This window comes from Herpailurus yagouaroundi, unplaced genomic scaffold (assembly GCF_014898765.1).
Source record: "Herpailurus yagouaroundi ecotype Mexico unplaced genomic scaffold, PumYag 215, whole genome shotgun sequence".
Taxonomy (NCBI): Eukaryota; Metazoa; Chordata; class Mammalia; order Carnivora; family Felidae; genus Herpailurus; species Herpailurus yagouaroundi.
Genome location: NW_024412446.1, coordinates 1,958,621 through 1,985,595, shown reverse-complemented (window position 1 = coordinate 1,985,595; position 26,975 = coordinate 1,958,621). Strand labels below are relative to the sequence as shown.

General features: G+C 48.9%; 2 protein-coding genes across 3 annotated transcripts; one reads left to right on the top strand and one right to left on the bottom strand.

The window, feature by feature from the left end:
* Nucleotides 1-802: 802 nt before the first annotated feature.
* Nucleotides 803-17,519, bottom strand: RAD51D (RAD51 paralog D). The gene is made up of 10 exons (XM_040455206.1): nucleotides 17,222-17,519; nucleotides 16,829-16,890; nucleotides 16,495-16,613; nucleotides 8,581-8,662; nucleotides 8,218-8,352; nucleotides 7,616-7,711; nucleotides 4,147-4,237; nucleotides 3,955-4,025; nucleotides 1,598-1,762; nucleotides 803-1,454 (listed from the first exon to the last, which is right to left on the bottom strand). Exons 1-10 carry the CDS (start codon nucleotides 17,301-17,303, stop codon nucleotides 1,371-1,373), a joined length of 987 nt encoding a protein of 328 aa, XP_040311140.1. The 5' UTR covers nucleotides 17,304-17,519; the 3' UTR covers nucleotides 803-1,370.
* A 1,088-nt stretch (nucleotides 17,520-18,607) lies between these two features.
* Nucleotides 18,608-26,126, top strand: FNDC8 (fibronectin type III domain containing 8). Of its 2 annotated transcripts, none has more exons than XM_040455208.1 (4): nucleotides 18,608-19,159; nucleotides 23,060-23,429; nucleotides 24,901-25,110; nucleotides 25,666-26,126. In XM_040455208.1, the coding sequence occupies exons 1-4, from the start codon at nucleotides 18,951-18,953 to the stop codon at nucleotides 25,816-25,818; spliced, it is 942 nt and encodes a 313-aa protein (XP_040311142.1). In that variant the 5' UTR covers nucleotides 18,608-18,950; the 3' UTR covers nucleotides 25,819-26,126. The 2 variants fall into 2 exon arrangements, with proteins under 2 accessions (XP_040311142.1, XP_040311141.1); XM_040455207.1 differs by having other exon boundaries at nucleotides 18,616-19,159; nucleotides 24,901-25,137.
* The last annotated feature ends 849 nt before the right edge of the window (nucleotides 26,127-26,975 follow it).

Sequence of the window (26,975 nt, the reverse complement as noted above, 5' to 3'; positions counted from 1 at the left end):
TGCTGCTCGCTCCCGGTCCTCCACGCTTCCTGCTTCTGCCTCGGCTACGTTCATCATCTTAATGTCCTAGCTTCCCCCTGTAACTCTGACCCCCCTTTTCTTGCAGCCAAGACACAACTAATTAATTACATGACAGGCTCTCTAACCAAGAAAGGCGACCTTCCTTTAAAAAATGTAGTCAGTAAACAATTCTGATCATTTCTCTACTTTGCCTTTTATTATTCTTTCCCTGGTGTCCTCCTCACCACCCCCGGCCCCCCCCCCCCCCCCCCCCGGGTACAGCCCTCAGATGGATGGCCACAGTGCCAATAACAGACAGGGGGGTTATTTCATACACTAGGGCACCAGGCTGTGGTACAGCTGGCAGGAAGAGAAGGGTAATTATATTGCATCTCGGAGCCACTGGCAATGAATTTCTGCATAAAGGACTAGATTTGCCATGTATTATTTACGCCAGCATCAATTTTCCCAGCTGGCTGTATTTACTGTGCAAATTCTCCTCTGTCTGTTTATGGGCAAGGCCATGGTTCAGCACCTTTGGCTACTCTATACTGTAGAGGGGCCCGGCAAGGCACCGTGCATAATAAACAAGTAGCTGGATTCACTGTGGTCACATCCTCCCTTCCTGTTAGATTATATCCCTGGGACTGCAGGGAGTTCACAATCTCACCTAGTCATGGTGATGCATGCAGGTGTGTGAAACCAAATCGGCAAGAGGGAAAAAAGGAATAACCGTTCTTTGGAACCTCACTAGGGGAAACTGAAAAACAACCTTCTGGGGGGAAATTAGGTGGCTTTGGGGCTCAGGGAATTTCGTCTTTGTATTTTTCAGAACATGACATAGATAAAGGTTTTGCATTTACAAGGGCACTTCCACCTAGTACCTCAGAGACAAAGCTAGGGGAGCTCCATCTTATGGATGGAAAAACAGAGGCCAAAAACCCCCAAACAAAAACAAACAAAACAGAGAGAAAGGTGGGCAAGCCGGAGGCTTCATGGCTCAATCACTGTGTAAGGATGGAGTGCAGGCACAACGATGACACACAGGGTTCTGCTCAGTTACTAGCATGCCTCTTCAGAAATGCCCTAAGCCAGGGTGAACTCAGCTCCCACTGGAAACATACATGATAGAAACAAGGAAGAAAACTTGGCACCGGCATGGATTTCTGGGTCCTTCCACCACAGCACCTCTCCCGCCTGTAGCTCTGTTTCCACAGAAAGAGAGGCTGCAGAAACAGAGATGCCTCTTCTGTCCAGCCCAAGAGCTTCGACTGGAATCCCAAGCGCTGGATGGCAGTGAACAGCAGGTGTTACTGTGCACGGAGTTGGGGGGCCCATGATGGCCCTCCCTTTGCCAATCAGTAGAACAGTCACATCTGATCTCCCTGTGACGTGGGGCTCTGCTCTGGAGTCCCCCAGGTTCCAATGTCTACCATCTCCTGGAAACCTGTTGGCTGGGAGAAGACAGGAGGGAAAGGTAAGTTTTTAAGTGAAGCAGCCCAAGCCGGTGGCCACTTTGGTTGCAGGGTCTCAGCATCCAAGATGTCTCTATAAGACATTTGGGCCGATTCCTGGCTTTCCCCTGGGGCTGGCTCACCAGACGGGGAGATTTGGTCAGATAGGCCCTGCGCCAACTGCCTGACATCCCTGCCCCTTCCTCAATGTCCAGGAGAATCCGGGTGCTGGGTACAAAGCTCCAGGAGCGTCCAAGGGCAGGTTTGAGCTTCCCACTGTCCCTGTCTCGGGTCATGTGATTGGTCACCTGGGGAAGAAAGCATCAAAGACTTAATGCAAGTGTAGAGGACATCAGTTCCTACTGCTTCATTCTACAAGTGGTAAAACTGAGGCCTCGCACAGAGAAATGACTTCCCCAAGGCTCCATAAGTTAGTAACAGCAGGTCTTGCGTTAAGAACCGTGGGTCCTCACTTGTGCTCAACTCTTTCCATTAAATCACAATGCCTCAGGCTGGACTTGGACAGAAGGTGATGGGGCATGTGTCTGGGAAAAGCAGTGTTGTCTGCACTTTGCTGAAGGGAAGCCAGCAGCGGGCTTCCCCGACCCAGCAGACAGGCATCCTGAGACCACGTCCTCCCAGCCTTTTGTGTCAGGGAGTGCCTCTGTGTGTGGGGAGGTTGGGGGAGCTTTGAAAGGGAGGTCGTAATCTGGTCAGTCCGTTTTACTCTGCCCAGGATAGTCATAGGTAGGCGACCTGAGCCTCACAGCATCCTCTTAATAAGATTCTCCCCACCAGACCCCAACCAGGGGCAGGGGATGTGGCTTATTCGTCACCGAGTCCCCACTGCCTGAGCCAGAGGCACAAGCAGGTGATCACGTTAATTCTAAAGTCAGGAGAGGGAGGCCCTGGGACTCAAGAACACTGCTGGTGGGTATAGAAATGAGAATACCTCCCTGGAAATTAGTTGGCATCTACACATTTAAAAATGCATGCACCCTCGGGGTGCCTGGGTGGTTCGGTTAAGTGTCTGACTTCAGCTCAGGTCATGGTCTCATGGCCCCATCGGGCTCCCTGTCGTGCTGTGTTGACAGCACAGATCTTGGAGCCTGCTTCAGATTGTGTCTACCTCTCTCTGCCCCTCCCCTGCTTGTGTGTGCTCCTTTTCTCTCAAAAATAAGTAAATAAACATTAAAAAAAAGAAAAAGAAAATGCATGCAACCCTGACCCAGGGAATATACTTTCAGGAGTTCGAGGAAATAATATGAAATGTGCAAAGAGATTTAGGTATCAGCGTGTTGTTCACTGGCGTCTTCCTTAAAATAAGAGGAAAACCAGGAATGACCTACAGGCCCCAAGATCATTATGGTATACGAGGGGCTGGCAAACTAATACCCAAATGTGGCCCAAAATTGTTATTGAAAATCAAATGTGACTGGAACATAGCCATGCCCTTTTGCTCAAGTATTGTCTATGGCTGCTCTCATGCTATCTAGGCAGAGTTGAGTGGTTGTGATGCAAACCGTATGGCCATAAAGCCTCAACTATTTACTGTCTGGCCCTCTACAGAAAACTTTGCTGACCCCTGTAACCTAGGTATTAGATAAAATATATAACTGCTAAAAATGGCATTCTTAAAACATCTAAAGACATGGGAAATGGAATGAGTTTTTTTAAAAAAATTTATTTATTATGAGAGAGAGAGAGAGAGGCAGAGAGAGAGGGAGAAAGAAAAGCCCAAGCAGGCTCCACACTGTCAGCACAGAGCCCAATATGGGGCTCGATCCCACAAACTGTGCGATCATGACCTAAGCTAAAATCAAGAGTCAGACGCTTAATCAACTGAGCCACCCAGGTGCCCTGAGTTTTTTTTTTTAAACAAGGTTACAGTTTAGTTGGAAAGCTGGTTAAACGTATAGATATATATGCAGAGAAAAAAGATCCTATGGAGATATACAAAAATATTAATATGATTTCTGTGGATGTGGAGATTTATTGCAAATTTGATTCCTATATTTAACTATCTTGCCCTATGAGAAGCATGCAGACTTGAAAGGCAAAACTATTGAGATAGAAACCAGATTGGTGGTTGTCTGGGGCTGGGTGACCTTTTTGGGGCGACCAAAATAGTCGAGATCTTGATTGTGCCAGGGTAACAAGACTGGATACATTAGTATCTGTTAGCCAAACTTTAAATGAGAAGAGAGTTACTCTGTGTGAATTATACCCGAATAAACCTGTCTTAAAGTAAAAAGAAAAACAAGACTGTCCTTGACCCCTTGGCTATTTACGTCCAATCCCATCAAAATCCAGTGCTCGATGACCCAGGGAAGTTGGGCCAGGACCCTTTCCTAAAGGGCCACTTTCGGGTTTCAGAGGTTGCCATTTAAGGGAAGTAAACAGCCTAGAAACTGAATTATAAATTGAATTCATGTGCCCCCTTGGCAAAGCCCTGGGATCAGACACAAAAGCAGCAAGCTGGCCAAGCCCAGTTCCTCACCATTACCGCCACGCCAACGTCCCGGGCCAGGGTCTTCAGCTCTCGAGACAGCTGCATCATCAAGGCCAAACCTGGAAGAGAAGCAAAGGGCGAGGGCAGCAGGGCACCCGGGACTAGGCTGGATGGGGACTGGATTTCAGAGCTGGGAGGCAAGGTCATGTCCCGGACTGTGGGCTCTGCCACACCTCTTACCTTCCCTCTGCTGACCTCCCAGAAGTGGGGAGACCACGGCAGTGACAGAGTCCACAACCACCACCTTCACAGTCGCTGAGGCACTGCTCACCTGGGGAGAAGCAGGTGCCATGAACCAGTTAATCTCTAGGGGGTGTCCATTACAGGACAAGATTGCTCCTCTATCCGGAACTGGTAAGAAGTAAGTTCCCCAACCCCAAATATTAGCTGTGCAGGTTTCACGGACTTTCAGTCCCCCCACCCCACCTCCTATGTAGGTATGAGAGATTTTACTGAAGACTTGGGTGGAGAGAGAGGTTTTAAATCAAAGGACATCACAGATATACCAAAATATATTTGCGAAATCCCTGTTCCAAGTTCTATAGCCCTAGCCATGAATTTTCTTTTTCTTTTTTTAGGATTTTATTTTATTTTATCTTATTTTTTAGAGAGCACATACACACACATGCAAGGGGGATAAGCAGAGGAGGGAAGAGAGAGAATCTTTTTTTAAATGTTTATTTCTTTTGAGAGAAAGCATGTGAACAGGGGAGAGGCAGAGAGAGAGAGGGACAGACAGAATCCCAAGCAGGCTCCCAGCTGTCAGCATGGAGCCCCACACAGGGTTTGATCTCACAAACTGTGAGATCATGACCTAAGCCAAAATCAAGAGTAGGGTGCTTAACTGCCTGAGCCACCCAGGTACCCCGAGAGAATCTTAAGCAAGTTCCATGCTCATGTGGAGCCCAACTCAGGGCTCGATCCCATGACACTGGGATCACAAGCCAAGACGAAATCAAGACCTGAATGCTCAATCGACTGACCCACCCAGGCACCCCTTAAGATTTTACTATATTTTTTAAGTGTATTTACTTATTTTGAGAGAGAGAGAAAGAGTGCATGAGCAGGGGAGGGGCAGAGAGAGAGGACAGAGAGAATCCCAAGCAGGCTCAGCATCGTCAGTGCAGACCCTGATGTGGGGCTCAGTCCCGCGCGTGAGCCGAAACCAGGAGTCAGATGCTTAACCGACTGAGCCACCCAGGCACTCCTTAAGATTTTATTTTTAAGTAATCTCTATACCCAACGTGTGGCTCGAACTCACAACCTTGAGATCAAGAGTTACATGCTCTACTGACTGAGCCAGCCAGGTGCTCCAGTCCCGAATTTTCTTAGAAGCCATCTTTCTCCTGATGGCCAGCCCTCCACCATCTTTTCAGGTCCCTCTTCTCCCTCTCCTTCCTACTCCCCAAATTCCTAACTCCCTGTGCTAAAGGGTTAGCCTTCTCTTTACTTCACTGTCTCCTTCCAGATCATCATGCCTCTAGGGCCTCATCTTCCGCATCTGAAGTGGTTCTAAATATAGACTATATAGACAGCCATCTGTTAAAACCATAAACTTTTGTCTTTACACAAGCATTAGCATCTTGGACCTAACCTCTCTTACTCCTTACATCCAAGTCATTTGCTGATTCTGTTTCTACAGCTTTCTTTCTCACTTCATGCTGACCAGATCTTGGATATTCAGCATTATCTGGCCTGTCTTTTGCATGTCTTTGTTCATCTTCCAGTTTCTGACTCTCGGCCATCAGCTTGTCTAAGAGAAGACGGCAGAAGAGAAGCTAAAGCTGAAATCAGCTTAACTCTTCCTCACTCTGGGAGAGCAGGTTGAAATCTCTGGCTAAAATGGGGACAGCCAGGCTCTCACTGCTGGCAACTATGGAGTTATCAGGTCATCCGTGGCAGACAAAACCTAAAGCAGCCCCTTGACCCCCACCTCCAGGTGTACAAGCTCTCATATAATCCCCTCCCCCCAACTACGGGTGAGTCTTATGGCTTGCTTCTGACTAATACAGTGTCAAAGGTGTTGGAATGTTACTCTCTTGTCTAGGCTACGTTATACGGCAAAGGTAATGAAACATCACTCCCAAGATTACATTATGTTATATGAGACTGCGTGTTGCTCTCATTCTTGTGCTGTCTTGAAAGCAAGTGGTCATGTTGTGAACTGCTTATGGAAAGGGCCACATGGCAGACAACAGGGGGCAGTGTGCCAGCAAGAAACTGGACCCCACTAGGAAATGAATTCTGACAACAACCTGAGTGAACTTATAAGTGGATTCTCCCCCAGTTGAGCCTCCAGATAAGAACACAGCCCAGCTGCCATCTTGATTACAGACTACTGAGATCCTAAGCAAAGGCCCCAGCTAACTGTGCCAGACTCCTGACCCATAGAAATTGTGAGGTAGTAAACATGTGTTGCTTTAAGTCATTAAATTTATGTAATTTGTTATACAATAGGATATATACTATCATAACGGTCTTCCAGTAAAAAATACAGTCATTTGACTTGGGAGTTGAGAGATTTGGGTTATTCGCTTAGTTCTTATCCTTATTATGTGGTGACTATAAATAACTTACTAAACTTCTCTGGCCCTCACTCTCATCTCTAGAAAGAGGGTTGGATTAGATCAAGGCTACTTGACTTCATGTCTCAACACACATGGGTCATAATCAGCAATGGCTCCTATGGCAAGTATCTGTTCAGTACATTCTGAAGTTTGTAAAAATGATTTACTTTACATGCACATGTTATGCTTTGGGGTCAGAGTTTAACATGAATTGAGCTATTCTTTTTTTTTTCTTTTTTTAATGAATTTTAATGAATATTTAATGAATATTCTAAGATGTCTTTCTAAATCTAGTAGCTCATAAATCAGTGCACCAAATCCTAAGTACCTAGGCAAGTATAGTGCAGTACGAATCCAAATGCCATTCTAAACTCCTCTTCCTTGATAACAGGATTCTGAAGGTTTTCAGGTACTGGGCAGAAATCTCCTGACATCATGGAAAGTGGGCCCAACTCCTAGTCTGAGATACACATAAAACTCTGTTTTGGCCAACTAGATGTAAAGCAAAGTCTACTAGTGGCTTCTGAAGACAGATTTTTCTTTCCTGATAAAAGGAGAGAAGTGCAGAAAAGGGGCCATCTATTACTGCCCTGAACACCGGGGTTGATGTGTGAAGACATAAGGCTTAGAGCTATAGCAGCCACTTTGCAATCATGAGGGGAAAGAGCAAGAGAATCAGACACACCAACCTAGAGCCCTGATACTGTGGACCAGCCAACCTCCAGACTCATGTGAGATAATTAAATGTCCTCAAGGTTCATGTGTCTGTCAGGCAGACTCTATCACTTGCAGCTGAAAGTAATCCTAGCTGATCCTGTGGGGGAATGAATGCAGAAATGAGTATGACATGATCCTTGCACTCAAGGGTCTTACTGTTTAGCGGGAAAGATGGGCATGTAAACAATGAGGTACTCAGGAATGGATTTAGCACTCAGGAGTCCCATCCTGGAAGTGGCATGCACAGCTGGAGTCACCAGATTGCACATCTGCATTTCCAAACAGTCTGTCGTAGGGCACCTGCCCACATACAGATCGCCCTGGCAAGTTGGGTGAAGCAGGAAGGGACAGAACAGCAGGCTCACCTGCTGGGACATAGCGCCTCGGAGGTCCTGCAACACGTCCAACATCTGGAAGATGTCAAACGCACGAACCACCTGGATCCTCTGGAGAGCTCCTGCCTAAAGAGGTGGGAAAGAGAAGGAGGGGCTTTCAATAAGAGGGAGCAGGGGATCAAGCAAGTTAAAGAGGGATTTTAAACCTGAGCAGACGCATCTAGACATAAGGACTCAAGTCCAAGATGGCAGATGGGTTTTGTCTACTGGGCCAGTTCTCACACTGGTGGTTGCCGGGTGCTGACCTACAAAGCCAAGTCAGAGTGCAGTCAGGGAAGTACGACTGGCAGGTCTGGTTAGGAACGTCTGCTGAGGGCAAGCAATGGGAAGGAAACACAGATGCTGGATGTTTGCCAGCCATGACTTAGGGTGCCCAAGGGTTGGATTACCTGGGAGATCAGTGTGGTAGCATCCCAGCTAGGATAATGTCATAACAGGGGAAGCTTGAAGAGTACAGGAAGTATTAATAGAAATGATTGTTAATCCAAATGGCCATAATTCTTGCAGTATAAGGGATACTTGGGTCTTTCTGTGTCAGAACCTCAAAGGAACTCAACCTTCCTACCCCTTACCTGCTCCTCCTCATCTGGGGTTCTAGCCTGAAGCAGCTGGAGGAGGCGGGAGGCTGTCAGTCCTCCATTGGAATCAACGTATACAACATTCTGCTGCAAGCCATAGGCCACATTTGCAGCCACACAAAGACATACCTGAAAAGACAAGGCATCGGGAGAACTTGAGCCCCCAAAATGAGAACTCCCCACCAAATCCTGTCCAAATCCCAGTGACACGATCGAGCCAAGTTCAAGCCCCACTCCTCATCACCCATCCTCTCTCTTCCAAGTTGAGTCACAAGCACATTGGCAGAAGCTCCCTCAGGGATACGGAGCTATGCACCCACCTCCCCCTATCCTCCTGGCTGCTGGCCGCACATGTACCTGGGTTTTGCCGCTACCTGGGCCTCCTACAATTTCAGTCACTTCTCCAGTGTAGAGACCAGCATCAAGCAGTTTGTCTAGGCTGATGAAAGAAGAGGAGGAAGGATGAGAATCAACCCAGGGGACTGGAGGGAACAGAGGGGAGTAGGAACCAAGAAGAAAAGGAAGACATTCCTTCCCAGCACTGGTTCTGCCCAGACGATCTGAACATCTCTGGGGAAAGAGGGCACGGCTACAAGATCCTGCTTGGGGCCATCCTCATCTGTTCACTCTCAGCCTAAAGATCACTCCCCACAGAGGTCTCCGCTGCCCCATCAAAAGGTCCTCCTTCCTGATCTGAATCTCAGTCCCTTGTGGGTTTCCTTTAAACTCTGAAATAATTATAGATTCATTAGGAAGTTGCACAAAAAAAATCGTACAGGGGTGTTGCATGTACCCTTCGCCTCACACTGTCCCTAACGGCAGCCTCCTGCACTGTAAGATACACTGTACCACAGTACAACATTGCCAGGCGACCCTAGTGCAATCTGCAGAGCTTATCCAGATATCCCCAGTGTTATGTGTGTGCGCGTACAGTTCTATGGAATCGTATCACACGTGGTTTATGCAACCACCACAATCAAGACACAGAATGTCTCCATCACTATAAGGCTCCCTTTATAGCCACCCTTTTATAGCCACACCCCTCCATTCAACCCCTACTCCCCTAACCCCTGGAAACCACCAATCTGTTCTTTATCTCTATCATGTTGTTTCAAGAATGTTATGGACATAGAATCACACTGTATGCAGCCATTGTGGCTGGTTTCTTTTGCTCAGCATCATTCCCTTAAGATCCATCCAAGTTGTTGTATCCATAGCCGTTTCTTTTCATTGCTGAGAAGGAGCCCATGGTAAGGATGTACCAAGTGTGTTTAACCACCCACCCATTGAAGTCTGTTCTAGCTGTTTCCACTTTGGGGCAATTATGAATCAAACTGCTATGAACATTTGTGTACAGGTTTTTGTGTAAACCTGTTTTTGTTTCTCTGGAATAAATGTGTAAGAATAGAACTCCTAGGGGCGCCTGGGTGGCTCAGTCGGTTGGGCGTCCGACTTTGGCTCAGGTCATGATCTCACAGTTCGTGAGTTCAATCCCCACATCGGGCTCTGTGCGGACAGCTCAGAGCCTGGAACCTGCTTCGGATTCTGTGTCTCCCTCTCTCTCTCTGTCCCTCCCCAACTCGCACTCTGCCTCTCTCTCTCAAAAATAAACAAACGTTTAAAAAAAAAAAAAAAAAAGAATAGAACTCCTAGCGGGTGCTTGGCTGACTCAGTAGAGCATGCAACTCTTGATCTTGGGGTTGTAAGTTCGAGCCCCACATTGGGTATAAAGATTACTTAAAAATAAAATGTAAAAAAAAAAAAAAAAAGAATACAACTTCTGGGTTGTGTGGTAACCATATATTAATTTTACTAAGAAACTACTAAATGATTTTCCAGAGTGGCTATGCCATTTTACTATCCCACTAAGAATGTATGAGTAATCCAGTCTCTCTATATCCTTACCAGCATTTGGTATTTATCACTGCTTTTTAAATGTTTGTTTATTTTTGAGAGAGACAGACAGAGCATGAACAGGGGAGGGGCAGAGAGACAGGGAAACACAGAATCCAAAGCAGGCTCCGGGCTCTGAGCTGCCAGCACAGAGCCCGATGCAGGGCTCAAACCCACTAACCGTGAAACCATGACCTGAGCCGAAGTTGGGACACTTAACTGACTGAGCCACCCAGGTGCTGCTATCACTACTTTTTATTATAGCCATTCTGGTAGGTGTGCAGTAATATCTCATTGTGGTTTTGTTTTGTTGTTTATTTTTTTAATGCTTATTTATTTATTTTTGAGAGAGAGAGAGAAGAGAGAGAGAGGGAGGGAGGGAGGGAGGGAGAGAGATCATGAGTGGGGGAGAGGCAGACAGAAAGGGAGATAGAACCCCAAGCAGGCTCCGTACTGTCAGTTCAGAGCCCAGCACAGGGCTTGGACTCACGAATTGTGAGATCATGACCTGAGCCGAAATCAAGAGCCAAACGCTTAACTGACTGAGCCACCCAGGTGCCCCTCATTGTGGTTTTAATTTGCATTTCCTTAATAACTAATAATGTTTGACATCTTTTCATGTGATTATTTGCCACCTGTATGTCCTCCTTGGTGAAATATCTGTTCATGTCTTTTGACCATTTGCTAACTGGATTGTTTCACCATTGAGTTTTTTTTTAAGTTTATTTATTTATTTTGGGAGAGAGAAAACTTGTGTGCACACGTGGGAGAGGGGCACAGAGAGACAGAGACAGAGAGAGAGAGAGACAGACAGACAGACAGACAGACAGAAAGAGAGACAGAGAAAATCCCAAGCAGGCTCTGTGCAGAGACTGAAGTGGGGCTCGACATGGTTCTTGAACTCATGAACCGTGAGAGATCATGACCTGAGCTGAAATCAAGAGGCAGATGCTCAACTGACTGAGATACCCAGGTGCCCCTCACCATTGAGTTTTAAGAATTCTTTATATATTCTAGATGCAAGTCCTTTGTTGAATATGTGGCTTGCAGATACAGTGCCCAGTCTATAGCTTTCTTTTTGTCCTCTTTTGCAGGGCAGAAGTTTTAAATTTTGACTAGTTTTTATTTTTTTGATTAAAAATTTTATCTTTTTTTAATTGATCACATGTTTGGTGTCACATCCAAGAACCCTTTGCCTCGCCCTAGTTCCAGAGATTTTCTATATTTTGTTCTAAAACCTTGACAGTCTTAGGGCACCTGGCTGGCTCAGTCGGAGGGTGCAACTCTTGATCTAGGGGTTGTGAGTTTGAGTCCCACGTAGGGTGCGGAGATTACTTTAAATAACATCTTGAAAAATAAAAATAAAGATAAAAGCTTGACAGTTGTACATTTAAGTCCATGATCCATTTTCAATTTTTGTGTGAGATGAGGGGTTTAGGGATACTTATTACCCCATGATGCCCACCAGCTCCAGCACCATTGTTGAAAGATTATATCCTTCCTCCACTGAAGTGTTTTTGGACCTTTGTCAACAATCAGTTGGCCATATCTGTGAGTATACTGCTAGGTTCTCTACGCCACTCCACTGATCTGTGTCTTTTATGTGGCCAGTACCACACCAGTCTTGATTACTGCTTTATAGGAAGCCTTAGCATGTGGCAGACTGATTCCTCCAACTTTATCCTTTTTTAAAATTGTTTTAGTGATCCTACATCATTAGCTTTTCTGTTTAATTGTTAGAATAAGCCTTATCTCTACCATCAAAAAAAAAATCCGCTGGGACTTTGGTAAGAACTGCATGAAGTTTTTAGGGCAGTTTGTGGAGAATTGCCATCTTTACTCTGCTAATCCACGAATATAGTGGGTCTCTCTATTTATTTGGGTCATCTTTCATTTCTTTCATCAGCAAGTTTGAGTTGTCAGCATACAGCTCCCATACCTGCTTTGTTAGATTTAGACCCAAGTATTTCATTTTCTTTGGGGCAAGTGTAAATGGTATTATGTTTTAATTTTCCAATTCCACATGTTCATTTTCAGTATACAGAAATGCAATTGATTTTTATGTGCTGATCTTGTATCCTGAGGCCTTGCTGAACTCACTCAGTTCTAGGAGCTGGTAATTATTTTCTATGTGCTTGTTTTTGTCTGTCTTCCCCATTTGGCCCAGAGCACCCACGGGCAAGGACTAGGCTCCGACACTGGCATAGTGCCAGAAACACAGGAGATGAACAATGAATGTTCCCAGAGAAGCAAGTGATAGAAAAGTACCAATTAGTTCCTATATTGCCAAAACCTTGGCTGCAGAAGCCTTGGGATAAACTCAAGACACAGCCAATTCCTAATCCACATCCTGTCCTTGAACCACGATGAAACAGGTCACTAACCACTTTCCACTCCCTGCCCGACCTGTGGGCTGAAGCTTCTCTATCTACACCACAGCCCATACTAATGGCTCCATGTCCTGACCTCATGCATCCCTTTCCCAGCCCTGCAAACCCCTTCCCAGGCCCCAGTACTCTGCAAAGGTTCTGGAAGACCTCCCCTGACCCTCCTGTGTACTCCAAGCATCACCTCAGTAAATACCCCATCTATTTCGATTCCAAGGACTCCATGATTATAGGCACACATCCCTGCCAGTCAAAACGCTGTTATCACCACTCCAGTAGCCTGTGGCTTCTCCCGCTGGGACCAGACAATCCCTAGCTCCATCACGGCAGCAGCAGCGGTTCTCCTGGGATGGTCCCCAGACCAGCAGCAACAGGGTCACCTGGGAACTGGTGTGTAATGCAAATTCTCAGGCCCTGCCCCACATCCGCTGCATCAGAAACTGGAGACTGTATCTGATTTCAACAAGGCCTCTAGGTGATCTGGATGCGTGCGCATGTTTGAAAACCACTAGGCTAGACTAGTGATTCTCAATCCTGCCTGCATATTAAAGTCTCCAGAGGAGTTTTGAAAAAGAGGCCTCTGTCAGCAGTTCCCAGACTTGTCCGCACAGTGGAATCACCTGGGAACTTCAAAAACGACTGATGCCTGGGGCACCTGGGTGGCTCAGTTGGTTGAGCATCTGACTTCAGCTCCGGTCATGATCTCGCAGTTTAGGAGTTCGAGCCCCAAGTCGGGCTCTGTGCTGACAACGCGGAGCCTGGAGCCTGCTTCCTATTCTATGTCTCCCTCTCCCTCTCCCCCTCCCCCGCTCATGCTCTGTGTCTCTCTCTCAAAAATAAATAGACATTAAAAAACAAAAAGTGTTAAAAAAAAAAAAACAAAACCTACTGATGCCTGTGTCCCATCCCCAGAGAATGTGATTTAATTGGTCTGCAGGAGGCATGGGCTTTGGAATGTTTAAAGATTCCCCAAGTGATTCTAATGCCCAGACATGTGTGGGACCCACTGACCTAGAGTAATTAAGTCAGAATTTTTCTTAACCTCCCATTTGATTCTAACGTGTAGCCTGGGCTAAACCACTGGTACTGACTCTCCAGACAAGAATCAACCTCATTCTTGGCCACGAGGACCACGCTGCATAAGGAATTCTCAAATCCCCCTCTCCGCTGACTTCTTAGCTGTGTTCCTGTGTTTTCATTTCATGCCTCCTACTGCCCACAGGACTCTCCTACCGAGCACTTCTAACTCGGGGCATGTGACGACAGAGAGAGACACCTCGCCCCACCTGCCTGGTGCAGCAGAAGCACACCCTGCTCTTACGACTTGCTCTGAATCCGAGTGATTTCTGGGAGTTAGCCTCCCCCTTTCCCTTGGGATTGGCTTTTAGTCTTTTCTTTTCCGGCCGTTCATTCCAACATGACCTAAGTACCTCACCATTTCCTGAAGGTCTTACTCTAAAACGAGGGAGATACAGAAACACAGAGAGACCTAGCTCCAGCCTTGGAGATACAGAGATACAGAGAGACCAGCCATCAGGGAATCACCTGACTCCCCCAGTCAATACAGCTTCTTACAAGGTCCACTTCACTCTCTATTGTCCTTGTAAAGACTGACATTGCACATCAGGCTCTGAGATGGCCTACAACAAAGAAACTCATTTAATTTGGGTTAATGAAGCATTTCCTCAGCGTGACAACAGAACTCCCCACCTCCCTTTTAAAAGTTACATCCATCCATTAACTGTCCAGAGAACGTTGTGAGGAGGGCAGAAACCCAGCATATCATCTGATTCCTCACAGCCACATCCCACCAGGTAGCAAGGCCTGTTGTGCATCTTTTCAATGCGTCTCCTGCTGTCACCTGCTCTCGATGGGACTCACGCACTCCACTGCTACTATCTCGGTCTTGGCCTCTCTCCTGCGAGCCTCCCTAGTCTGGTCCACCCTGCACACCTCTGCCTCCGTGCCCACAGCTCACTTTCACATCACGGCCTCCCTCCTGGAGGCAGGCAACAGGACAGAGCAGTCCGAGTCAGAAGTGTGACAGGTACGGCCTCAAGGGCCTGGTCTGCCACTTATTAGTTGTGCGAACTTGCCCACGTCACTTAACCGGAGTTCCGGTCTCTTCATCTAGCCAATGGTGGTTTTACCTGTGATGTGGCCATTGGTGGTCGTGGAGAACAAAGGAAATAATGTGCTGTGGAGTGCTAGCATGGTGCCGGGTTCTTGGTTGGCACTCAGAGAAGGCCCATACTCAATGCCCACAGCCTGCCTCTGCCTCAGAGCTTTCCAGAACCACTCTGATTTCCTTTTCTTTTAAAAAAAATTTTTTTTGACATTTATTTATTTTTGATATAGAGAGACAGAGCACAAGTGGGGAAGGGGCAGAGAGAGAAGGAGACACAGAATCCGAAGCAGGCTCCAGGCTCCGAGCTGTCAGCACAGAGCCCGACGCGGGGCTCGAACTCACAAACGGGGAGATCATGACCTGAGCCGAAGTCAGACGCTTAACCGACTGAGCCACCCAGGTGCCCCTCTGATTTCCTTTACAACACCCCACTGCAGCCACAGTCCTGACCATTTATGACTTGACTTCTCCCTAAACGCTTCCTCTGCCCATGTTGCTTTTCTAAGCTCTCTAAGTCCAGAGGCCAGGTCTGCTTCCGGTGAATCCCTCCCTCCTTATGCTGCCTCCACACATGCGTACACCTCTCTTCTGTTCACTGCTCTCCTATCTACCCACTACACCACACATTTATTAAGTGCAGGAGCCACGCCATACTGGGACACCTATAATCTGCATGTATCTGGCACCTAGTAGGCATGCAGTCGGTGCTTGAGGGGTAAGAGACTCGGACCGCCAACCAGGAGGAACAAGCACCATGCTGTATGAATCTTGCCAAGAGAACGTGTTAGGGAAACAGCAAGGGCCAAACCAATCCAGAGACCTTTCTGGTGGCAGAGTTCCTCATCAAATTCTGCACGAACAGGCCAGGAAAGAGGTCAGACTCCCTCGGCCAGAAACTGGCTGTGGTCTTCCAACTCTTTCCCTTCCAAGACCACGCAGCAGAATATAACTACTCCTCCACGGAAGCTCCCTTGGCCCCTCTTGCTGCAGGGTATGGGGCACACACCTGGCTCTGATCAAGTGTCTCAGGGCTTTTCCCACCACTCCATGCCCCTCAATCTCTAGGGCTAAACTCAAGCTTGCTTAATCATCACTAACTCACAGGGTCACTGAAGAGATTACATAACCTAATGTCAGTGGCTGGCATGCAGGAGGCACTCAATGAGTGTCAGTCTTGCCATGTTCTCTCGCCCTATCCTTTTTGTTTTATTTATCTTTGAGAGACAGAGCACAAGTGAGAGAGGGGGCAGAGGATCTGAAGCAGGCTCTGCACTTACAGCAGAAATCCTGATGTGGGGCTTGAACTCACAGATAGTGAGATCATGACCTGAGCCGAAGTCAGACACTCAACCGACTGAGCTACTCATGTGCTCCTTGCCCTGTCCTTCAGTGAAATGGGAAGCAGGGCCAGAGAAGAACTGCTTTGCTCTGCTGAATAATAATGAAATACTGACATTTTGTGTGATAGGATAGTGGTTCTCAACCAGAAGCAATTGTGCCCCCACAGGGGTCATTTGGCAACATCTGGAGACATTTTTGATTGTCACAACATGGGGAGAAGGGAGGTACCACTGTTATCTATTGAATAGAGGCCAGAGATGCTGCCCAAAATCCTATAATGCACAGGACAGACACTCCCCCACCCCCCCACCCTGGGGCAAATAATTACAAATCCCAAAATATTAGAAGTGCGAAGTCAAGAAACCCTGTCATAAGGTAAGACAACTCAGAAGTCCTGGCCATCTGCCCATGCTGTCCTCATCACAGCTTGAAAAACCCTGCTCTCTCTAGATTCAAGAGTGAAAGGCGGTACCGGAGGCAGCCCGGTCCTCCAGCCTCTCACCTTCTTCCCCAAATACAAACCTTCCGATGCCAGTGGACAGGATGGCTGTGGAGGTCTTTAGTTCCTCGTACAGATCAGCGCCATTGAAGGGGAAAGCTGAGAACTGAGCCAGCAGCACCCTTCTCAGGGCAACCAGGGCCTACGAAAGGGGCGGGGGCAACTCAAGATGGGGCCTGGATCGCTTCAACCCAAAGTAGCCCGGAGCACACAGCAATGACCCGCCAAGGGAGGGGGCATCCCAGGGTCTCATACGCTGCTGCCACCCCAGTTTTCAATCTCTGGGAGCCCTTTGCTCCTTTGACTCAGGGTTGAGCATTTAGAGACACCCAAGTTTGTAGCGTGGAGATAGCTCACCTTGTAAGACAAGCCACACTTCTGGGCTACATCCTCCAGGTCTGCAGAAACCAGGTCCACCACTGAAAACAAAGCACACGTGGTTGATTGGCAGGAAGGGAGGTGCCGGGCTTCCCACACGTGGCTTTTCCTCTTCTGTAAAGCGAGGTGACGGTTCTACCCCGGGGCAGGCAGTCCCAGGCGGCCTACGTGACAGCACAGAGCCGTGGGGCCTGGCGGGGCGCCTGGCACCCAGTAGGGGTTCTGCCCTCCCCAGGGGCTCGGTTGGCCCCACTCCCGCCTTCCCGAGGCTCTGCAGAGCGGTGCGGGGCAGAGCACAGGGGAGCGGGGAGGACCCCTCCCGGGTACGCCTAGTCCGCGCTGTGCCCAGCTGGGTGGCGCGCACGCGGTCACCTGTCTTGATCCCGCGGCTCCTCAGAAGCTGGACTGTGTCCTGGGTGAGGCCCGGGCACAGCCCGGCCCTGAGAACGCCCATGTTCCCTGGGGGTCGGTCCGGGTAACGCCGGGCTCGGGGCTGGTCGTCCCGCGGGCCTCCGCGGGGCCCTCTCCCTTCGCCCGGCGGCACCCTGCTCGAGAAGGGGCGCAAGGCGGCAGCGCGGAGGGGGCGCGCCCCACCGGCTCTCCGCGCCTCAGCCCAGCCGCTCGCGCCAAGCCGCGCTTCCGCCTTCCAGGCGCCAGGACCTGGCTTGCAGCGCCATCTGCTGGCCGTGCGGCGACAGGGCGGTTGGGGCGGTAGCCGGCCCCCAGTCCCCAGTCCCCAGTCCCCCGCCCCACGACGCTCCACCCCCGTGCTCCCCGGCGCCCGCCGCGCGCTGCCTACTGGACCGGCTCTCCGCCCGCCACGCCCCGCGCCCGCACACGCCTCCACCCGCCTCCGGGGGCGCGCGCGCAGGTCGTGCTGCGCGCCCCCGGGCGTCCGCTTCTGTTCTAAACGCTGGGCCGCGGAGTTCGACCCGACGGACCATCCCTACCCTCAGGCACCTACGTGTTAGTGGGGAGGACAGTGAAGAGGAGTCCAAGATACTGGGTAATTACAGATTTCTATGGTAGGTGCTCAGAAGCAGCAGAGAGGGCATCTGCGGCTCTATTTTTGAAACAACACTTTCTCTTTTGGGGGATGAATTAACAACAAAAACCCTGATGATTTGGAACACAGAAGATATGATTTGGCGTTTTTAAATATCCTTTGCTTTGCCTCGTCCTCTGGGAAACATAAAACAACTTTACAACTCCTCACAATCCAGTAAGGCCGCTGCTGTTTTTATCCCCATCTTCCAGAGGAGGAAACTGAGGCTCAGCGAGGTGAAGTCGCTTGCCAAAGGTTTACACAACCTGTAGGTGCAGAGCGGGACTTAGAGTGGACAAATCCACATGTGAGTGCAAACCCACTCTAACCACTCCCGGAGTTATGTGTCGGTTTTCCTACGGTAAGGTGGTTTCCTTGAGAACAGAAACATGTCTGGCCCATATTTGTATCCCTGTGCAGCATCCACCGTTGTCACTCAACACACAGAGACGCTCGGGGTGAGGATGTGGCACATTTAGAGTTCTAGCAGCAAAACCTGGCTGTATGTGGGCTGTGAACCCCATGAGCCATCTGGACTTTCCCTGTGCCTACTGACATAGTTGGGGTTTGCTGCCCAGGATTTCTGGATATAGAGCCTCAGCGTTCTGGAGACAAACTCCCCCCTCCCAGAGACCCATTTCAGTGCTGCCTGTCTCCCAGGGCCCCTGCCGACTCCCACCTGCCCCCGGGAGCCTTTCTCTTACCACCTGCTCCTCCTCTTCCCAGAGCAGCTCCAAAGGGAACAGGTGGTAAGCATTTTGAGATCTTCAGAGAAGAGAAGGACAGGGTTGCTGTAACCACAGAGCATTAAAACTGGAAGGGGCCCAAGGGATGATGTAGCCTGTCCCTTGTACCCCACTCCTAACACTGGCCCTGGGCGGCAGCAGCCTCCGATCAAGGGGGAGGCTGGCCCCTAATTGTTACACTCTGCCGTGATTATGAAGTCAGCTCATTGCACCCCCAGCCCACACAAACTAAGGGTGGGTCCACTGCCCCCAGTTTCTCTCTGCTTCCTGTCAGCTGTGTGGTGACGGCTGCGGTCCCCAAACAGACAAGATGGCATCAAGGGCACTGTGTAAAGTGGGAGATGGGGGGGAGGCCATGCTGAAGAAGGAAAACCTCAATGTTCTGAATGCACTCTATCAAATGTCAAAGCCTTTTCCAAACCCCAAGTCTATGAACAGGACCGTCACTACCAAAGGACTCCCACTTTCCACAAGAGGCAGTTTGGTTAACTTCTTGGAGGAAGATCCCATCAATCTACCGTAAGACACAAGTCTGGTCCTTTCCTTCTTTCTAAGGCCCGGAGCTGAGGGGCAAGGAGAGGGTCCCGGAAAAGCGATGCTGCTTCCTTGACCTGTCACAGCTTGGTCCCTGAACTCCCCGGGAAGAGCACGGCACGTGTACAGGTTGCACTTTGGATGTCTGACCCCAAATCAGTTCTTGGAGGCTTGGAGGCCTCCTGCTCCAAAAGGCCTTCGAGGATTAGAGTTTTGTTGACGGTACTTTTTATCCTGCTTTGCCTAGCTGTGGTCCTCCCCACTCCCACACCCCCATACAGACACCCCTAGTCCATTCCATTCCCCATGGCTCCTCTTCCTCAGTCCCCCCTTTTGGTGCCTTTGCCTGCCTGATTATGTCCCCCCAATAGTCTGCCTGCTGTCAGCCTGAAGTTTATTGTTCTTCCTCAGTGATTCTGGGTTCTCTTTAGTTTGTTCCACAAAATTCTCTGAGCATCTCTAAGGTATCTGGCCTAATGTCAAGTTCTAGGAATGCAGAGTTGAAAAACCCAGCCCCTGCCTTGAAGGAGCTCTCAGTCTGGTGTGTGTGTGTGTGTGTGTGTGTGTGTGTATTTGGAGATGTTCGGCAAGAATCAAGAATGATAAGCCCAGGGGCGCCTGGGTGGCACAGTCGGTTAAGCGTCCGACTTCAGCCAGGTCACGATCTCGCGGTCCGGGAGTTCGAGCCCCGCGTCAGGCTCTGGGCTGATGGCTCAGAGCCTGGAGCCTGTTTCCGATTCTGTGTCTCCCTCTCTCTCTGCCCCTCCCCCGTTCATGCTCTGTCTCTCTCTGTCCCCAAAAAATAAATAAACGTTCAAAAAAAAAAAAAAAAAAGAATGATAAGCCCAATCTGTGCTATGACAGGACACCTTGAGGAACCAGACATGGCTGTCACTGTCTAGAAATTCTTAATAATTTTGAAGAAGTGGCCCCATGAACTGTGTAGCTAGTCTTGATTACATGAAAGGGATATGACGTCCAGTCCCTAAGGGACCTATAAGTAAGCAGGTGTGGCTAAAGTGACAGATACTTGTAGGAAATGTCATGTGATATGACAGGAAAATCTTGGGCTAGGAGCCCAAGTTCAAATCCAAGTTCTATCACTTAAGATACATGACTATAGACTAATTAAGATCAGGGACCTTCAGTCCCTCATTTGCAAAATGGGGCTAACACCCATCCAGCAGAGCTGTCATGAAGAGCATAAAAAATTTTTGTCCAGCATATAGCTCAATACTTAACTACTTTCTGTGCCCACTTCAGCACTGCTCTTTTGAATAAGAGAATCTAAAACAGATATTCTTGGGGTGCCTGGCTGGCTCAGTCGGTAGAGCATGTGACTCTCTGATCTTGTGGTTGTGGGTTCGATCCCTGTGTTGGGTGTAGAGATTAGCTTAAAAAATTGCTTTAAATCTTATAGATAAATAGAGACTCATTAGGACGATCTGAAGTATAAGTGACCTAAATACAAGATTCCAGCCTACAAAGGGCCTTGATGGGGGAGTCACCTATGGCAAATGTTCACCAAAGGCTAGCATAGAAGGTTTGGGCGGATCAGGATTTCTCAGGAGGTAGTCTTTGGGGCTGGAACTCAAGGAAAAGTTGGCATATCCATCAGCCATGAAGCCAGTGGTTGGCCTGGAGTGAGGGCTCCGGGCATGCGTATTGATTGCTGGATCTGTCCGGAGCAGCTGGAGAAATGGGGTAAGAAGCAGAGGAGAGGAGCCAGAATGCACCAGAGGCAGATGGGAGCTGTGAGGCATGGGACCCAGGAGATCTGGGTTCTGGTTCAACCTCTGCCTTCAACTCACCTTGTGACCTTGGTTAGGGTACTTGGTCCCCAAAGGCCCAGTGACTGCTCCTGCTATACCACTGCTCTTCAACATGTGGGTTGTGATCCATTACTGGAGTTGACAGAGACCAGGATTATAAAAATGAAACAGAAGAATAGAAAATTCCAGAGCACATCACACATAGAGTAATTACTGGTTCGTGAAATGTGTTTCAGTTTTACATGCATGTATGAGTATACCAGGATTCCAGGTAGTATGTATTTCTTCCTTCTGGTCAAGGAAAAAAAAAAAAAAAGATTTGAGACCCAACCTTTTTGGATTCTGGACTACATCAGTAAAAAAAAAAAAAAAAAAAAAAACAACCAAACAAACAAACAAAAAAACAAACTAAGGAAACATGTACAAGGTTTTTCTTTGTAATAGCAAAGAATTGGTAACAAGACAAATGTCCATGTAATGGAAAGTGTACAACAGTTAAAGTGTCTGAACCAGAACTACATGTATCAATACACATGAATCTAAAAAAACCAATGTTGAATGAAAAAAGCAAGCTGCTGATGGATATGACACCATTTATTTATATGAAGTTTTAAAATATGCAAAGTAACAACTTGTGTAAGGATAGCGTACACATGTAACAAAGCTTTAGAAACACACATGAAGAATAAACACGGGGCGCCTGGGTGGCTCAGTCGGTTGAGCGTCCGACTTCAGCCAGGTCACGATCTCGCGGTCCGTGAGTTCGAGCCCTCCGTCGGGCTCTGGGCTGATGGCTCAGAGCCTGGAGCCTGTTTCCGATTCTGTGTCTCCCTCTCTCTGCCCCTCCCCCATTCATGCTCTGTCTCTATCTGTCCCAAAAATAAATAAATGTTGAAAAAAAAATTAAAAAAAAAAAAAAGGATAAACACAAAATTTGGAATGTGCTGTACTGGTTACCTCTGAGCAGGAGGATGCAGACTGCGGAGGAGGACACAAGTGTCAGGGGCTTTAACTGTACTGCGGAGGCTTTAGAAGGTGTACATGATTTGATACATGTGTGTATTATGAAGTGATTATCCCAGTAAGTTTCATTACCATCCATCACCACACATGGTTATAGACTTATTTCTTATGATAAGAACTTTCAAGTTCTACTTTCTTAGCAACGTTCTTCTTCTTTTTGTTTAAAAAAAAATTTTTTTTAATGTTTATTCATTTTTGAGAGACACAGAGCATGAGTGGGGAAGGGGCAGAGAGAGGGAGACACAGAATCTGAAATGGGCTCCAGGCTCTGAGCTGTCAGCACAGAGCCAGACGCGGGGCTCGAACTCACAGTTCATGAGATCCTGACCTGAGCTGAAGTCGGACGCTCAACCGACTGAGCCACCCAGGTGCCCCTTTCTTAGCAACTTTCAAACATACTGTATAGTAGTACTAACTATAATCACCATGCATTATTATATATTAATATATTATTCTTGATATCTCGTGTATGTCTAAAATATTTCATAATTTAACAAAATTAGAATGGAAGAAAGGTTTTTGAGCTTTTACCCCAATATATTCATATTTATGTGTACTATTGTTAACTTTACATGCTACATATTAATAAATATTGTTAAATGTTGCAAAATCTAAGAAATTAGTAATTACTGTTCAACAGTAGCAAGTATTAGTAAAGCTTAATTATTTTTAATTTAGACACTTAGATATTTTTCCATACCCCACTAGATTGGTTTGGGCATTCCCCAGGGTATTTGCACCCTGCTGTGGAAGGAGGACTTAAGATTTTAGCAGTGTTTCCCAAATTCTGGGCCTCAGAACACATGCCTCAGAATCATCTGAAGATCTTATTAAAGATACTTTAGTAGCTTCCCCAGTCGCATCCCAAAGCGGGGCGGGGGGGTGAGGCAGGGACCGGGAATCTGCATCTTTCAGTAAGTGCCCTGGTGGGTTGAATGGACTGCTGCAGGGTGATAAGGATGTTCTGAGCTATTCAGAAGCATCTGGGGTTACTGGCGAGTCAGGCTCAAGGCCTGCCTTCGGGGAGCTTCCCAGCTGCATGGGCTGGGGTGGCCTCCTTCAGTGGCTCACCTGTCTCCCTCCCACTCAGGAAGCCGATGCCAGTGGAGGATTCTGAATGCAGCTCTGACGACACCAGCATCTCCCCACTCTCATCCACCTTGTTGAATCCCATCAAACTGGCTGTGACCCAGCCCAATAGCAGCTTCTTTGCAGGGATGCTAGAGGGGGAGCTGAACAAACTCAGCCTCTCCTCGATGGGCAACGACACACACAAGAGGAACCTGGCTCTCTGCCCCCGTCCATCGAAGTCCCAAATAGTCCCTGGGGGCCTGCTGGACCTTGACAACCCTGAGCTGGACACAGACACCTCCTCAACACCCTCAGAGTCCTCTGTGGTCATGGATGTGCCGGAGGCGCCCTTCATCTGCGAACACACAGTCAGTGACTCCACGGCTGTGGTGAGTTTCCCTCTTCGTGCCTTCAGGTTCAGGCTTACTGGCCGCCCCCGTGTGCCAGGCACTGAGCTGAGCTCCACAGGGAGTGCGAAGATGCCTACCACCTGCATCCTGACCTCACGCTCCTGGCACAGGAGAGAGGCCATGTCTGTAAAGCACTCCAGTGCAAGCTGGATTGGATGCAGTTCTGTGGGCAGAGTTCAGATCAAGTGCCACCAGGAATTCAGGGGGAAAGAAAAATTACTTCCAGGTGTAGGAATAAGCTTGGTGGCTTTGGTAGCATTTGAGCTGGGACGCAGAGGTAGGATTTAAACATCCAGGGATGGGAGAAAGACATTCCATGGAGGGGTTGACACTAGCAACACCTCACAAGTGGGAAGAAGTGGGAGCAAACAGCCAGGTCCCAATGTAGGGCTCTCGCACTTTTCTGTGCCTGCAGAGCCAACCGTCTTCTTAAAAATGAGATTCCTGGGCCTCATCCCTAGAGATTCTGATTCAGTAGGTCTGGGGTGGGGCCTGAGAATTTGCACCACTAACAAATTCCCAGGTGGTGCTGATAGGCCTCATGTTGAGTAGCACTGTTCCAGGTCCAGGACAGGGAACAGACTGGGGGAAGTTAGCCTGGAGTCATTTTTTTGGAGGTCCTGCAACGTTAGACTACTGTATAGATTTTTCTGTAAGCAGTAGAGAGCAGCTTTTTGCAAAGCCTTCTATCTGGTGATATAAGGTGATATTTGAGCTGTATTTTAGGAAGATAAATCTGGAAGTCCCAGATGAGCAGTGTCTCTCCAAGTGTGGTTCCCAGACCACCAACAGTGTCAGCATCGTATGGCAACATGTTTGAAATTTAAATTCTCCTCTCCTCCCCCTCCACCTGGGCCTACTGAATCAGAAACTGTGGGGGCCAGCAGTCTGTTTTAACAGGTCCTCTAGGGGGTTCTGATGCACACCCAACTTTGAGAACCACTGGCCTAGATGGAGGAGAAATTGGTAATGGGAGACCTGAGAGAAGACAGCATGGCCAGGAATCTGCAGTGTTATAAAAACTCCCCCAGCTCCTTAGCCAGGCTTGGCAACCACTGTTGTAGCACAAAGTATGTGGGCTCTGGAACTACTGGTTTGAACTTTGGCTCTGTCACTCTGTGTGACCACGGGCCAGCCACCCGCCTTCTCTGAACCCGTAATCTCATCTGCAAGGAGTGAGGTGCACAAGATGATCTCTAAGGTCCCTCTCAACTAGTCTAGAAGAAATATGGGCTGGGGGCACACCCTGAGGTGGGTGGGGCTGCCCAGGGAGAGTTGCAAATGCTACAGGCCTGTAGCATGCCTTATCCCTTCCATCAGACCTGCCTCAGCCCCAGGAGGGACAGGGGATGGGAGTGGGGCATTCGGACCCATGGTTGGGGGTGGGAGGTGAGGGGAGGACAGCCTGGAGCAGGTCTGAGGAAGCCTGGTGGCGGGGGGTCTCTTCTAGATTTCCTGGACGTATTCCCTGGGCAAGCAGCAGGTCAGTTTCTACCAGGTCCTGTTGCAGGAGGTGGTCAAGACAAAAGACAATGAGCCGCCCAAGACAAAGAATCGCCCGTGGATCTTCAACAAGATCTTGGGCACTACTGTCAAGCTGATGGAGCTGAAGCCTAACACGAGTTACTGCCTCACTGTCCGTGCGGCCAACACAGCCGGGGTGGGGAAGTGGTGCAAGCCCTACAAAGTGAGCCCTGGGAGAAGAGGGCCGGGAGGTCAGGGGATTTGGAGGCAACTCATCTTCTTGCTGGCTGCCTTTCTGCCTGGGCGGATGAGCATGAATTCCAGGCTGCTTCCTTCTGGGAGGTTTAAGGATTACACCACTGTGGGGCCCACTGGGAATGCAAACTGATATATTCACCAGCACCTCTGTAATGTTCAGCTTCCAAAGCCACTACTTTTGGGATTCTTCAACTCATAATAATCGTGAGTGGGCCAGGAAGTTAAGGGCACCGAGGGAAACACAGGGAAGAGGCGAAAGGGGGACGAAGAAGGGAAGGGAGGTGGGCAGGGGCACGGGAGGAGAGGCCCAGACAACTGTGGTTGGAAACCTCACACGACAGAGAAGGCACTGGTTTGTACCTGTTTCTGGAGTCCGCGAACAGGCGGTAAGGCTACATAAGATCCCATTTGGCAAACAACAAGGGGGTTGCAGAGATGAAGAGCTGAGCTAGGGTCAGGTCTGGGATGGAATTCTGAGTTTGTTTTATTTCAGTTTGCAACCGTGGCCACTGACTTGAACAGCTTCCCCGAGAACAACCCCATCCAGATCACCGTGCAGCGCAAGGAACCCCAGCGGAAAACCGTCTCCATCGGGTTGGAGGAGATGCGGAAGCTGGAAGATCTGGAATACCTATTTCCCTACTAAGAAGGGCCCCGGGAAGCCCCTCACCTATCTTCAGCTTCAGCCTCAGCCCAGGGCTCTCAGGAACCAGAATCGTGAGATGTACCACCAGCACCATGCCAGGGAACTGCTGACCACCCTGCCCAGAGCCTGGTGGCGATGCTCCCAAATCTACACTCCTGGGCCCGGGCCTAGGCTAGATAGGAGCTCCATTCACCTGGAGACGCCACAGGCCAGGTCTGGTCAGCTATTGCCTACAGCTGCTCGGCATCCTCCTCCCCAGATCTGGGCTGGGTCCAGTCCCTTATTAAAGCACTGCAGGTCACCCAGCATACCGAATTGTGCTTCGTGTTGACAGCCGGGCTGGCTGCCATTCACCTTCCTAGCTTCTGCCAGGACCGAGAGTCTGGGTCGGGGGCTGGGGGGATATGGAACATATCCCCCTTTCCCTGGGGGAGGAAGAAATGTTAAAGACTAAAACGCACATACACTGGGATAAACAGCAACACTGGACAGAGGTGGTGGCAGCTCGTCGATAGTCAACAAGCTCTGGAAGGACGTGGCACAAAGTGCACAGGTTATGGGGCAGGGTCTGCTCTAATCGTAGTTTTTCCTGGATGTGAGGGCACGGACAAACCATCTAAGATTCCTGGGCTGTTTAGGGAGGTGAAAACCCTACGGGCAGGACAGTAGGGGTCCCATGAGGATCACGTGAGCACATAGAACGAGTGCACAGGGTAGGAACTCCGCCACTGGTGGCCCCCTTTGCCCTTCCTGCAGCCTCCCTGCAGAGACACACAAGGTGGAGACGGAGCACATCCAGATGATGTGCAAAATCACAAAGGCATGGTGGGCGGGGGATAAGAGGTTAGAAATGCCGTGGCCTTGAGCAGTCCGTACAAGAATCGAACTGCCGGAGCATTGAAACGGGACAAAGCAAAGGCAGGATGCATGGGAGGCAAGACTTTGTTCAAGCATTTGAGGACATCTGGTGGGGATTCCTTTCACTGTGTGACAGTCCTTATGGGGCAGAGAACCATCCTCCCATGTCACATCACATCCACTTCTGCTAGAGCCCTCACTACTGCACGCTGTTAGAGGGAGCCCCCTGGGACAGCGGTCACCTTCTGCTCTGTACCCTGAGAGCCCGGCACAGTGCTCGGTGCACTGCAGGAGCTCAG

Excerpts from the sequence above, each read along its gene's own strand:
- RAD51D (XM_040455206.1), bottom strand. The coding sequence starts at position 17,303 with ATGGGCGTTCTCAGGGCCGGGCTGTGCCCGGGCCTCACCCAGGACACA. Across the intron at positions 8,663-16,494 it reads CTGTCCACTGGCATCGGAAG|CCTAGACAAACTGCTTGATG; the intron begins GTTTGTATTTGG and ends TTCTTTCATCAG. Across the intron at positions 1,763-3,954 it reads ACGTTGGCGTGGCGGTAATG|GTGACCAATCACATGACCCG; the intron begins GTGAGGAACTGG and ends TTTCTTCCCCAG.
- FNDC8 (XM_040455207.1), top strand. The coding sequence starts at position 18,951 with ATGGCATCAAGGGCACTGTGTAAAGTGGGAGATGGGGGGGAGGCCATG. Across the intron at positions 19,160-23,059 it reads GAAGATCCCATCAATCTACC|GAAGCCGATGCCAGTGGAGG; the intron begins GTAAGACACAAG and ends CCTCCCACTCAG. Across the intron at positions 23,430-24,900 it reads TCAGTGACTCCACGGCTGTG|ATTTCCTGGACGTATTCCCT; the intron begins GTGAGTTTCCCT and ends GGTCTCTTCTAG.